The 14,038-nt window shown below is 33.8% G+C and overlaps 1 protein-coding gene across 5 annotated transcripts in view; it reads right to left on the bottom strand.

Moving 5' to 3' along the window:
• LOC150100851 (WD repeat-containing protein 46) overlaps positions 1–14,038 on the bottom strand; it is a 240,227-nt gene that overhangs the window by 4,936 nt on the left and 221,253 nt on the right. For all 5 annotated transcript variants that reach the window (XM_090401124.1, XM_090401126.1, XM_090401123.1 and 2 more), the window contains one exon: positions 3,351–3,455. In XM_090401124.1, coding sequence (XP_090257250.1) covers positions 3,351–3,455 — 105 coding nt within the window. The remainder of the gene's footprint in view (positions 1–3,350; positions 3,456–14,038) is intronic.

A 14,038-nucleotide genomic window follows, 5' to 3' on the forward strand; every position in this document is an offset into this window, starting at 1 on the left:
TTAAAAGAATGAAATATGACGCGAGTTTTAAGTGCAAAGTGATTAAATTTGCAAAAAAAAATACTAACTGCGTTGTTACACGTCAGTTCAGAGTAAACGAAAAACTAGTTCGTGATTTGAGAAAAAATGAAACTTTAATAATGAAAATGCCAAAAAATAAGTGCGCATTACAGAAAGGAATTTGTAAGTGCCTATTCTGGAAAATAACGTTGCGGATTGGGTTCGAGAAAATCGCCAAAATGGACTCATTATAACGAGAAATAATATTCATTTATTTGCTTTGAAGTGGAGCAAAGCAAATAAAAAGGGCAGCGAAAACTTCAAAGCTACAGTGAGTTGGTGTAGCCGGTTTATGGAAAGGAAAAATTTAGTGCTTCGACTAAAAATGAAAATCGCACCGAAGCTGCCAAAGGATTTGGATGATAAGTTATTAAGTTTGCAAAGATTTATAATTGCTAAAAGAAAGCAAAAAAATTATTTATTGTCTCAAATCGGAAATATGGATGAAACTCCGGTTATGTTTGACATGATCAGAAATAGAACAGTAGAATTGAAAGGAAGTAAAACTATTTCTTTAAAAACAACTGGACATGAAAAAAGCCATTTCACAGTTGTACTTGCTTGTATGGCTGATGGTACTAAATTAAAACCTATGATAATTTTTAAAAGAAAAACAATGCCAAAGATCAAAATTCCAAGAAACGTTTTTGTCCATGTTCATGAGAATGGTTGGATGGACAAAGCAGGAGTTAAGCTGTGGATAAAAATATTTGGAATACACGACAAGGTGCATTAAAAAATCCAAACAGTCTTTTAGTGTGGGACATGTTCAAATCCCATTTAACGGAGAGCACAAAATCTTTATTAAGAGAGAATAATACCAATATGGCAGTGATTCCAAGTGGGTTAACTTCACTAGTGCAACCGTTGGATGTTTGTATAAACAAGCCATTTAAAGACAGTTTACGAAAACAGTGGAATGCATGAATGCAAGAAGGAGAGAAAAGCTACACAAAAGGAGGACAAATGCGACATGAGTCTTTGGTAACTATGTGTGAATGGGTAGTGAAAGCATGGGATGAAATAAAACCAGATACAGTAATAAAATCTTTTAAAAAATGTACTATATCTAACAAATTAGATGGCTCGGAAGATGATTTTGTTTACAATGATGAGGAAATTGATACTAAATCTGATGGAGAAAACGAAAACAATTTATATGACGATATACCGGAAGAAATTACAGAACCAGAGTACAATGAACTTTTCATACATTCAAACAGTGAAAATTAAATTTTAATTATGTAGTTACCTACCTATTTTCTTTTGTAAATAAATAATTATATAACATGTAAATAATTTTTTCTGTAAATAAATTTGATATAAGTTGAAATATTTTTACTTATTTACCCTTTTTGTATATTGCTAATAAATACTGAGTATGATACATACTAGTTTTTTCTTGGAAAGCAATCAATTTTTGACCTGCCGTATAAGTCGACCTAAAAAATTTAGTACAGTCATACCCCGACTTACGCGAATCCGGAGTTACGCAGTTTCTTATATGTATGTATTTCTGTCCCTCTTCATGCCTCACCACTAGTCGTATCTTTATGGCGCCAGCCGCATTCGGCAGTGTGGCACATGCTGTGAACAAGCACTGACGTGTTTCACACGGTCTCCATTCATACACGATTTTTATAGTCTACAAACCGTGCAATTGTTTAATGTTATGTTCTTGATAAAAATTTTATCACAAAAAATAATAATGTCGTCCAAAAGAAGCAAGCCCGAATCTTCTACAGCTAGCAAGAAAAGAAAAACATTGACTTTAGAAACAAAACTCAACATTATTAAGGATTTTGAAGGCGGAACGAAAATTTGTGAGCTAGCAAAGAAGTTCGATCTACTGGAATCAACAGTAAGAACAATCATAAAAGAAAGCACTACAGATTTTGGAAGACATAGATTCTAACGAGGAACGAATTGTAGCCACAAGGCAAGGAATAAAAATATCATTAGCTTGATATGAAGAAATTTTACATGAAGAAAAAGACATTATGCCATCAGACAAATCTATTAGATTTTATGAAACCATCGACATCGAAATAACTTTCTTTCTTTTATGTATGATAAACTACAATTATGATTATATTTCTTAAAAAATATAGGTGTTTTTGTAAACCTTTGGTCCCAATTAACTAATATTTTGTATGTTTGTATATATAAATTACATGCAAAATTATACCCAGAGTTACGCAAATTCAACTTACGCGCTTTTTGTTGGTCCGACCTACCGCGTAACTTCGGGGTATGACTGTACTTTTTTTTCATGCTGAAAAGTCGACTTATATCTGGAATATATGGTAATTATTCTATCAAATTAACAATGATGTTCTGTTTTTGAACATAATCTTTTATTTATTTTCGATTACTTATTGGGGAGAATAAAAAAACACTCACTCTTAGTTTAAAATTACTGAATATATATATATAAAGCTTTTGATTATAGTGATTGCCTTTGTTTTCTCCTGTTGCTTTCAGGGATCACTCAATCTTCTACACTCGTAAAAATTTAATAGGCATACATACATACATCACTAAGCACAGAAGTCAATCAATTTCTATAAGTATAACATTTTAAAAGGCAAGCTCCATGCCACTTCAGGCCTCCAAAAAGCAGGGTGACAGTCTCATACTAGGAGATGAAATTCGTCCACCTAAAGACAATTACAAATATCTATGCCCAAAGCAGGAATCGAACCAGTGACCTGTAGGTTGGAGAGCAGATACATTAACCACTCAGCCAACAAGGCCAACTAAACTGATGACCCAACTCTCACAGATTCACTCCTATCATCCTCTCTCGCACAGATGTTCAGTTTCTTCCCAATATCACTTCTATAGGTACTTTCACAGCCAATGTTTTGTAGCACTGCAATAACAAGAGCAGCTGTCAGTCAACACTTATTTACCATCCAACTTCAAACTTATTGCACCAATTTTTCTCTACCTCTGTTCATTGGAACAGCTTCCTTGCTCTGTCTTACCCGAAGATTACAATCTTAAAATCTTCAGCTGTTCAAGAAACATCAACAAAATTCCTTCTTTCTTCTTACTTGCATAAAGCACTATAGGTCTTGTGACCATTCATACGTGATTCTGATATTAAAAATGTTTATATTTAAACAATTTTTGCAAATAATTCAACGAAAATAAAGCAAGATTTAGGATGATGATAATATAGCAAACAATCAATAATCTGTTCTTAAAAAATTACATAGAAAAGTGAGGCATTCAGATAAGAATTTAAACATATTGCAATTCAAATAAAATGCAATAAAACTTACTCTTTTTCCTTCTTCCCTAATCTTTTGCTTAGCTTTTGTTAATTTGGCTGTTCCTAATTTCTTTCTTTTGCGTGGTTCAAATTCGATCTTACGTGGCTTTACATACTACAAAAGAAAAATTCAAAATTAAATGTTTGATTATTATTTGCTAATTAACATATAAAAATTCCGTTTTGTTGCAATTTAAAGGTTAGAAGCTGGACAATTTGTACTCCGATTTAAGGAAATTAGAAGCAATTAGCAATAAATCCAACAAGATGTTCTAAAAAAAAAAAAAAAGAGCTATTGATTGCATCTGCTGTTAAAAATGACATTATACCTGAATGATATCAGAACTTATAAACAAGTCAACACCTTCCAAATAATCAGAAATTAAACCTGAACTTTTCTCATTTCATCATCTCATCTTCTTTATACCCTCTTTTACCTTGCGGTGTCCAGAGTTTATTAATCATCGGACCTCAAACCGTTCATAGGATAAAGTGGTCAGCCCTACACCCCAGTGTATCCTATGTCCTGTAGTGTTGAGTTCTCGAGGCGGGTTTGCCTGCTTGGCAGGACGAAAAACCCCAGGATAAACTGAGGAAAAAACCCTACTATCCACGCCCAAGACCGGCTAACTTGGCTATGGCTGAGGAAGATCCTTCAGCTCCTCGAGAGATTGTGTAGCTCAGTGGATGTGGCGTTTGCACACCATCGCGCTAGGCCGCACGAAGGAAGTCTTGGTTTCGAGTCTAGTCAGCGACTAGAGGAAATTTTTCTAAGCCTTTTTTCGACCGGTTCCCGAGTTAGTCGATCTCTGGCACGGGCAAGCAGGTTTTTCCTCCCGGAAACTCGGGTTTTTCGTCCTGTAAACTCAAGAAAATCGACCGTAGAACCCACATTATTTCAGACATTAAAATATATTGTGTTAGGGTTAGAGACCACGAGATGGCGGCACATTTGAGCCGTCTCTCTTCACTGCGTACCGCTTAATTAGTGATAGCCTTGGGCCATCTGTCTCTGATTGGGTACCAGTGGAGATTGAACTGCCCACTCAGTCTCCAAAAGTTAGATAGGGCTAAATGGCCTCGCCTACTCCCGTATATACGGGAATAAAAAGGCGTTAGCAGATTTTAGCAGATGTGCTTTCATTTTTTTTTTTCTGTATTATTATCTTGCTATTTCATATCTCTATGTACATTTATTGGTTATTCTTCACTTTCTGCATATTTTTAATTCTATGCTATTTTTGGCAAACTGCAGCTGATGCTCAATATTTGATATAGCTATATCAAATTTTTGTTTAGCATTATACGAGGAAGCGCTGATTGGAACTTTTTCAGTAGTTTGTAAGAGTGAGAGGCCTTGTAATAGTAGTGCTTGTTATAGGGAAAGTTGAATCTATTAAGTTCAATACTAATTTAAAAAAAAAAATTATATATATGTGATTATAGGCTTTTCTTGGTTGTGATACATTTCAAAAACATAGATTTAATGACTTAAAAACTGAGATAACTTATAAAGATTTTAATGAGAATAATACAACTAGTTTCGGCTTATAACAGCCTTCCTCAGGTATTCATAAAGGAAAAGAATAGTAATAAACATTGAAGTATCTAAAAAAAAACTGGAAATTACAGGTAAAAATTGCCACACATAATTGATACATAAAAAACTTATTTTTTCAAGTTGTTCTAACAGGCATGCCATTGTTTATTGCAAGTGTGCTTGCAGGCTCACATGAACACCAATATTGAATAACTGCAGCATGGCTATCTGGGATGTTATAACTCAAATTGTTGTTTAAGTGGACAGGATTCAGCAGGATTTCCCTTGATTCTACAATTTTTCTTTCAAACTCATCATCACAACGAAAAATATTTTCTGATCTATTGCAGTAAACGGAGTGGCTTTGTTCATCATCATTAGGATTATTTGAAAAAAGAACATGACTGGATAACGCAGTTGCATGAGATCTTTTGTAAGAAATGTCTCTCTTATGCTCTTCTATACGTCGTTCAATAGATTTGTTAGTTTGTCCAAAATAAGGGATATTGCAGGTTTTGATGAGTAGGCTTTGGATGGCTGATTAGAGAACGGATTTTAGGAAGTGTGGTGAAGAACGTCCTGATATTGTATTTTTTAAAAGACTAACTATTTTAGAGACTGTGCTAATGTATGGAATGGAGATGCTACATTTAAAATTAATAGTTTCTGTTGTGCACTTTCTAGGAGGATCCAGAAGAAATTTCGTAATCATTTTTTCAGAGTATCCATTTTGTTTAAAGATAAGAGTGAGGTGATTTATTTCTTTTTGTAGTTCATCTGGTTCATTCAAGAGAGAGCATGCTCTGTGTCCTAAGGTAGAAATAGTTCCAAGTTTTTGTGGTGACAAATGATGAGGAAGATTATTTAGATATCTATTGGTATTCCGTATATAGAGATTTTTAATCTTTCAGACCATCGTGTAAGCATGACATCCAGGAAAGGTAAGGAGTTATTATTTTCTAGATCAGCAGTAAATTTTATATTAGGATGTTGGATGTTTAGATGATGAAGAAAATCTATGAGAGATGTGTACCCGTGATTCCAAATAATAAAAATATCATCAACATATTGTTTCCAAACTTTTGATTTAAATGAGAAGGAAGATATGGCTTTCGTTTCAAAATCTTCAAGGAAGATGTTAGCTAGAACTGGGGACAAAGGATTGCCCATTGCCAAGCCTTGTTTTTGTTGGTAAACGGAGTCCTGATATCTGAAGTAACCAGAATGAATGCAATGTTTTAATAAAGCAAACATTTTTTTGGATAATTTGTCCTTTAGTAATGTAAGTAGCTCATCTGTAGGAACGTTAGTAAATAAAGATATAATGTCAAAACTTGCTAGAATGTCATTTTCATTGATAGGAATATCTTTTATATGAGAAACAAAATCTGTGGTGTTTTTGATGAAAGATTTATTGGAGAAACACTTTGCTAGATATTTGGAAAGTTTATACATAGATAAGATATTCCCATCAATGAAAATGACATTCTAGCAAGTTTTGACATTATATCTTTATTTACTAACGTTCCTAAAGACAAGATACTTACATTACTAAAGGGCAAATTATCCAAAAAAATGTTTGCTTCATTAAAACATTGCATTCATTCTGGTTACTTCAGATATCAGGACTCCATTTATCAAAAAAAACAAGGCCTGGCAATGGGCAATCCTTTGTCCCCAGTTCTAGCTAACATCTTCCATGAAGATTTTGAAACGAAAGCCATATCTTCCTTTTCATTTAAACCAAAAGTTTGGAAACAATATGATGATGATATTTTTATTATTTGGAATCACGGGCACACATCTCTCATAGATTTTCTTCATCAAAGGTAAGGAGTTATTATCTAGAAAATAATAACTCCTTACCTTTCCTGGATGTCATGCTTACATGATGCTCTGAAAGATTAAAAATCTCTATATACGGGAAAACCTACTCATACCAATAGATATCTGCATAATCTTTCTCATTATTTGCTACCACAAAAACTTGGAACTATTTCTACCTTAGGACACAGAGCACGCTCTCTCTTGAATGAACCAGATGAACTACAAAAAGAAATAAATCACCCCACTCTTATCTTTAAACAAAATGGATATTCTGAAAAAATGATTAAGAAATTTCTTCTGGATCCTCCTAGGAAGTGCACAACAGAAACTATTAATTTTAAATGTAGCATCTCCATTCCATACATTAGCACAGTCTCTAAAATAGCTAGTCTTTTAAAAAATACAATATCAGGACGTTTTTCACCACACTTCCTAAAATCCGTTCTCTAATCAGCCATCCAAAGCCTACTCATCAAAACTTAAAATATCCAGGTGTATATAAATTATGGTGCAATTGCAATATCCCTCATTTTGGACAAACTAACAAATCTATTGAACAACATATAGAAGAGCATAAGAGAGACATCTCTTACAAAAGATCTCATGCAACTGCATTATCCAGTCATGTTCTTTTTTTCAAATAATCCTAATGATGATCAACAAAGCCACTCCATTTGCTGCAATAGATCAGAAAATATTTTTCGCTGTGATGATGAGATTGAAAGAAAAATTGTAGAATCAATCGAAATCCTGCTGAACCCTGTCCACTTAAACAACAATTTGAGTTATAACATCCCAGATAGCCATACTGCAGTTATTCAATATTGGCGTTCACGTGAGCCTGCAAACACACTTGCAATAAACAATGGCATGCCTGTTAGAACAACTTGAAAAAATACGTTTTTTTATGTATCAATTATGTGTAGCAAATTTTTACCTGTAATTTCCAGTCTTTTTAGATACTTCAATGTTTATTACCATTATTTTCCTTTATGAATACCTGAGGAAGGCTGTTATAAGCCGAAACTAGTTGTATTATTCTCATTAAAATCTTTATAAGTTATCTCGTTTTTTAAGTCATTAAATCTATGTTTTTAATATATATATATATATATATATATATATATGTTAAAGATACCAAGTAATTTTAAACCTGGTTTTACTCCATTTCCCAAGTAAGCAAACAGACTAAAAGTCAAGTTTGCGCCTGCAATTGATGCAAGTCTAACTGATCCCACAGGTAGTGCAGGACCAGGGCAACTCGTGCCAAAGGTGGAACAAGCTCCGATCACTAATCTTAATATTTACCCTTAATGCCAAAACACATCTCCAAGAAGGGGATGTATGATGTTTTGTATTAAAGGCAAGGGGCCACTACCCAGACCGGTTTCGACCTTTATCTTGGAGATGTGTTTTGGCATTAAGGGTAAATATTAAGATTAGTGATCGGAGCTTGTTCCACCTTTGCCAAGAGTTGCCCTGGTCCTGCACTACCTGTGGGATCAGTTAGACTTGCATCAATTGCAGGCGCAAACTTGACTTTTAGTCTGTTTGCTTACTTGGGAAATGGAGTAAAACCAGGTTTAAAATTACTTGGTATCTTTAACATATTTATACCCAAGGTAAAAATACTTTCTACATTTATATATCTCCTCCAGAGATTCTTATTTAATAATAAGGTTAAAACACCTTATGGTAACTTGTTTTGGAGAAATACTTACAAGCTCTGTACTACTAAATCTTGGTATTTCTAATTCTAGCCTAGCTCCCACTGACGAGACCTCAATAAAGGTCGAAACCGGTCTGGGTAGTGGCCCCTTGCCTTTAATACAAAACATCATACATCCCCTTCTTGGAGATGTGTTTTGGCATTAAGGGTAAATATTAAGATTAGTGATCGGAGCTTGTTCCACCTTTGCCACGAGTTGCCCTGGTCCTGCACTACCTGTGGGATCAGTTAGACTTGCATCAATTGCAGGCGCAAACTTGACTTTTAGTCTGTTTGCTTACTTGGGAAATGGAGTAAAACCAGGTTTAAAATTACTTGGTATCTTTAACATATTTATACCCAAGGTAAAAATACTTTCTACATATATATATATATATATATATATATATATAGCATATATATATATATATATATATATATCAATTTCCTGATATGTACCTTCAAGGAGTTTACAGGCCACTAAAACACCACTACATAATTATGTTTACATTATTATTAATCTCCTATCAATATTTTTCTCCAAGTCTATTACTTTTCAGCATTCCAATATTATCATAACTAACATTTCATGTTGCTAAGGCACATCTGACTGAATCAATCTATCCAGCCCTTTGATTTCCTCTGGGTCCCTTTAGCATCAAACACCTGCTTTGCTAATCTCTCTTCGCCCATTCTATTTAAGTGGCCATACTACGTTAGATCAGCTCTGCTCACACATTCTTGAATGCTAAAAAATGAAGTTTCTTTCTAATATCTATTTTAATATGATTCCACCACTGATACCATTTTTTTTCAGAACTCTCATATCTATGGTCTATAGCATGGGTCAGCAACCAGTGGCCCAAAAGTGCATTTTGGCAGCCCATAAAAGATTGACCATACTTACATGGCATGTGGCCTGTATGCTGAATTATTTAAATAAATAATACATTTTATAATATGAATAATAAATTAAAAATAATTTTATACCTATACTTCGTGATATCACCTGTGCAATTTGGAAATGCCAACAAAAGGAAACTTTTGTTGGTATTATTGAAGATTTACAAATGGAAGTTTCAACAAGATTTGTTGATTTTCATCAAAATGTGATTATGTTTGAACCTTTTTAATGTCGACATTCATGATGTAACAAACCAACTACAGATGGAAGTTTTGGAATTACAACACAATGAAACATTAATGAACACATTTTCATTAGAAAATATCCAAAAATTTTATTGATGCATACCAAAAAAATATGAAGGATTAAATGGTTTTGCAAAAAAGATGTGGATCACATTTGGAAGCACATACATTTGCGAACAAGCATTTTCTACCAAGTTTTAGAAAAAATTAATTTTCTTCTCGACTGACTGATGAACATTTGCGTGCTTTGATTCGAATTTGCACCTCAGGTTATAAAGTGCATATAGATAATTTGGCTAAGGAAAAACAATCACAAAAGTCACATTAAGCAGGGAGACACACATATTGTGATGTATAAACTATATTACTTTGTTTTTATGTGATGATAATTTTTCATTGAGTTTCATTTTCATGCTTATTTCATATCTTGTACTTTAAATATTTCTGTTTTTTAAAATTGATATAATAAAAATTGATAACTTAAGTATTTTTTCACTCCCTATTTTCTCTTAATTAAATGCTTGTATCCCAATTATTAAAAATAAAAGTTGAATGTGGCCCACAAGCCTGAAAAGGTTGCCGATCCCCGGTCTACAGTCTTTGATCAAGTGGTTTATTCCTAACCCAACTCTCACATCCATATTTAAAAGTGGTTTGAACACTATTCAAACACTGCTAGTTTGGTGTTTTGGCTAATTTCTTACTTATTCAATATAAATTTATTAAACTGGCTTCCCACCATTCCAGCTTTGCTTATTCTGGTGTCTATTTCCAAATTCAATTTTCCATCTTCACTAAAAAACATGCCTAAATAGCTGAAATATTTTACTTGTAATACAGGTTCTTCATTGAGAATGCAACTGAAGATTTCCATGTTCCTGCTTGTTTTCATGATTTTTTGGCTTTTTATTGCTGATTTTTTCATGCCGAATTTTTTACAGCTATTATGAAATTTAGTTAGACATCCTGGAAACTTCACTGGATGTACTAAGGAGTACAACATCATCTGCATAAAAGCAAAGAGCTAAGTTTGGCATCTCCAATTCTTATATAAGGTTTAATGCCAATTTCTTCCATAATGCATTCCATATGTTGTTGTTATGTGCCATCCAGTTGTTTTCGACTCTTGGTAATCTTGTGAACAAAAGCTCTCCATTTAGCCTGAACCCAGATTGGTTTGCTCCAAATTTCTCCCATGATTTTTCTCAGCCCTCTTTTCAAAAATGCCTGCATAAATCTTACCTGGACACTTAATACAGAAATTCCTCTATAATTCTCACATTCAGCTTTATTCTCTTTTTATAGGTGGAACTATGAGAGCTCTACTCCAATCATCTGAAATTCGATCTTCTGATCAGGCCCTCTGAATTGTGCAGTGTAGCTACTGCAAAGCTTTTATTCCTCTACATTTGAGCATTTCTGGTCAAATATCATCTACTCCAGTTGTCTTTCCACATTTCAAGTGCTTGATGGCTTTTTCTACCTCAAGTATTGATATGTGCTCCTGTTTACATTTCTCTTGAAAAGTTTTTACTACTGTTCTGTCACTGCTTGTCTTGTTTAGCAGTCTTTCAAAGTAATTACTCTGGACATTGAGAATATTCTCATGTTCAGATTTCATGTCACCTTTATTAACTTTGATTCCTTTGATACTCTTTCATGCATTTCTAATCTTCTTCAATAGCCTCCCGGAATATTTTGCCACCTTCCATATATTTATTTTCCATACTCTTACCAGTCTTCCCATGGATTTTGTTTAACTACTTTTATACATAGCCTAGCTTGCTTACATTTTTCTCTGTATTCTTTTAGCGCATCTGATGAATTATTTGCTAGAAAATTTTGGTTAGGTTGTTATTGCCGAAAAATAACATACTATACTTATGCATTTTCCAGGCACACAAAATTTAAGTACAATCTATGATTTTTCAGCTATTTGTCTTAAAGTGAAAATCTGATACTGACAATCCATATTTGTTCTGAACTCAGCATGTTCTTCCCTGTTTCTCTCTGACAATTTTTTTATCATCTTTTCAGGTATGCTTGTATAAATCTAGTAATTCTATAATAAATTTAGTTTAATCATTTACCCAAGTGTAAGCAAACAAAGTTTGCGCCTGAAGTATCTTCAGGACTGAGGCAACTCATAGTAAAGATGGACCAAGCTCTCATCACTCCATGTCTCAGTATCTCCCATAATGCAAAGCACATCTCCTTGCGGACATGTATAATGCTATGCATTAAGGGAAGGGCCACTACCCAGACCGGTTTCAACCTTTATTGAGGTCTCGTCAGTGGGAGCCAGACCCAGATTACTCCTGCCCTAGTAACTCTCACATTCAGTTTTATATCCCTTTCTATATATGGGTACAATGAGACCTTTTGACCGTGTCATCTGAATTATGCAGCAGCCACTGCAAAACTTTTATACATCTATATTTGAGCATCTGTCATTGAATATCATTTATCCTAGCTGCCTTTTCACATTTCAGATGGCTTTTTTTACTTTAAGTATTGATGTGTACACTTAACTGTTCCTCTTGAATATTTTCTACCACTGTTAATAACCTTTCAAAGTAATTACTCCAGATATCTAGAATGTATTTATCCTCAGTTTTGATATCACCTTTTTCATCCTTGATTCCTTTTGTAGTACTCTTTCCTCCATTTTCTAAGCTTGTCCAACAGCCTGAGAACATTTTGCCACGTTCATGATATTTTTTTTTTTTTTTTTTTTTTTTTTTTTTAAATATATTCTTACCAAAGACTTCCCATGACTTCTGATTGTCTACTTTTACACATAGCTTTCATTTATTTTTCTCTTTTGGACACATACTGACCTGCCAGGAACTTTCAATATGCTCTCTTTTCAAAGACTACATCTTTAACTTTTTTTTGCATCAACCACAAAGTTCAGATTTTTTTTATATCTTACAAACAACTTTACCATGCCTCCCTGGCTGAATTGATCAGTGTTTTCTTCAAACTCACCTACTGTCTTGAAGGGTTGGCATTTACATTCAAGTTCCTTCGTTTGTTACTGAATAACATTTGAGTCAATTATACTCGCCAAGAAATTTTATTCTTGTTTACTCCTTTATTCAAGTACAAGTAAAAAGTATGCGTATGAAGTATCTTCATGACTTGGCTACTTACATATGCGACTTCAATTGCCTTAGTATCCCATAATGCCAAGCACACTTCCTTTCAGATGTGCGTAATGATATGCATTATGATAGTATTACTGCCCAGACTTTATTGAGGTCTCATCAGTGGGAGCTAGACCCAGAAAGATAACCACGGTTGAATTAATGAATGACTCTCTCACTGGTAAGACCTCAATAAAGGTCAAAACCAGTCTGGGTAGTGACTCTCCCATAATGCATAGCATTATGTATGTCTGAAAGAAAGTGTGCTTTGCATTATGGGATACTAAATTAAATGCTGTGAGGTCATCAGCCTCTATATACAAGTAGTCTAGTTGCAACCAAGTGAAAAAAATCCAGGAGGTACTAGTTCTGATCTTTTTTTCCCCAGAAATAAAGTTTTTGCTTTCTAAATCCACCAAGAATTTTTTTTATTATTATTATTGAATTCAGCATGTTAAGTTTCTTAAACTGTCACCAAACTGTTTACCATTTTTAGACTGAGTTAAGAGCAAGCAATTGATGTTATTTTTGTCTTCAATGAAACAAAAATGTGTGAAACATTCTTGCTAGATTATTTTTTTAAATAATTCCTATTAACTGCATATATTTTCTGGACAGTTTGTCCTCCCTCTTCCATCTTTCTTTTTTTTTCTTTTTCTTTTTTTTTGTTAGTATGAAAAAAATACAGTTTCTGGAAGGAAAGCCTAGCTCATCATGAAACTTGATCAACCTTCAGATGAAATGCCCTTATAAATGCTCTTATGTCCCAGATGGGATTCAAATCAGACATTCCAACCAAGGGATAAATATCACATCATACTGATGATGGTGATATGGAAGCACAACTAGGACACAAGAAATAATAACGGCAAGCACAATATGTACATAGAATGGAACTAGAATGTTTGTTGTTGTACTATACAACAACAGATGTATAGTACAACACAACACCCATTTGGAGTTTTGGATTAATGGTCGAAGCAGCATCCTTACAAACATATTGTGTCTTAAATTGCATTGTTCTTTTGGCCAGTTTAACCACTTTGTAAGATGCAAAACTTGAGTTTCTGGGAGAAAAACCCTGCTACCTCCATATGAGATCATAATATCTGTAACCATACATACTGGCTCTGAATAAGTGAAATGAATGAATGAAAACTTGAGGCTTGTTGGCATTAAAACTGAGGAAAAAAGGGAGAGGACTATTTACTTTGAATTTGTATGTCAGGAAAAGGTATGGTTTAAAATTAATAGCAGTCACTGCATTTAAACTGTACATGTGGAGTGCACATCACTATTGCAAATAATGAGTTCAAGAAATCAGA

The sequence above is a fragment of the Typopeltis vanoorti genome, chromosome 12 (genome assembly GCF_054136105.1).
Source record: "Typopeltis vanoorti isolate ZY-2024b chromosome 12, IOZ_Tvanoo_1.0, whole genome shotgun sequence".
Taxonomy (NCBI): Eukaryota; Metazoa; Arthropoda; class Arachnida; order Uropygi; family Thelyphonidae; genus Typopeltis; species Typopeltis vanoorti.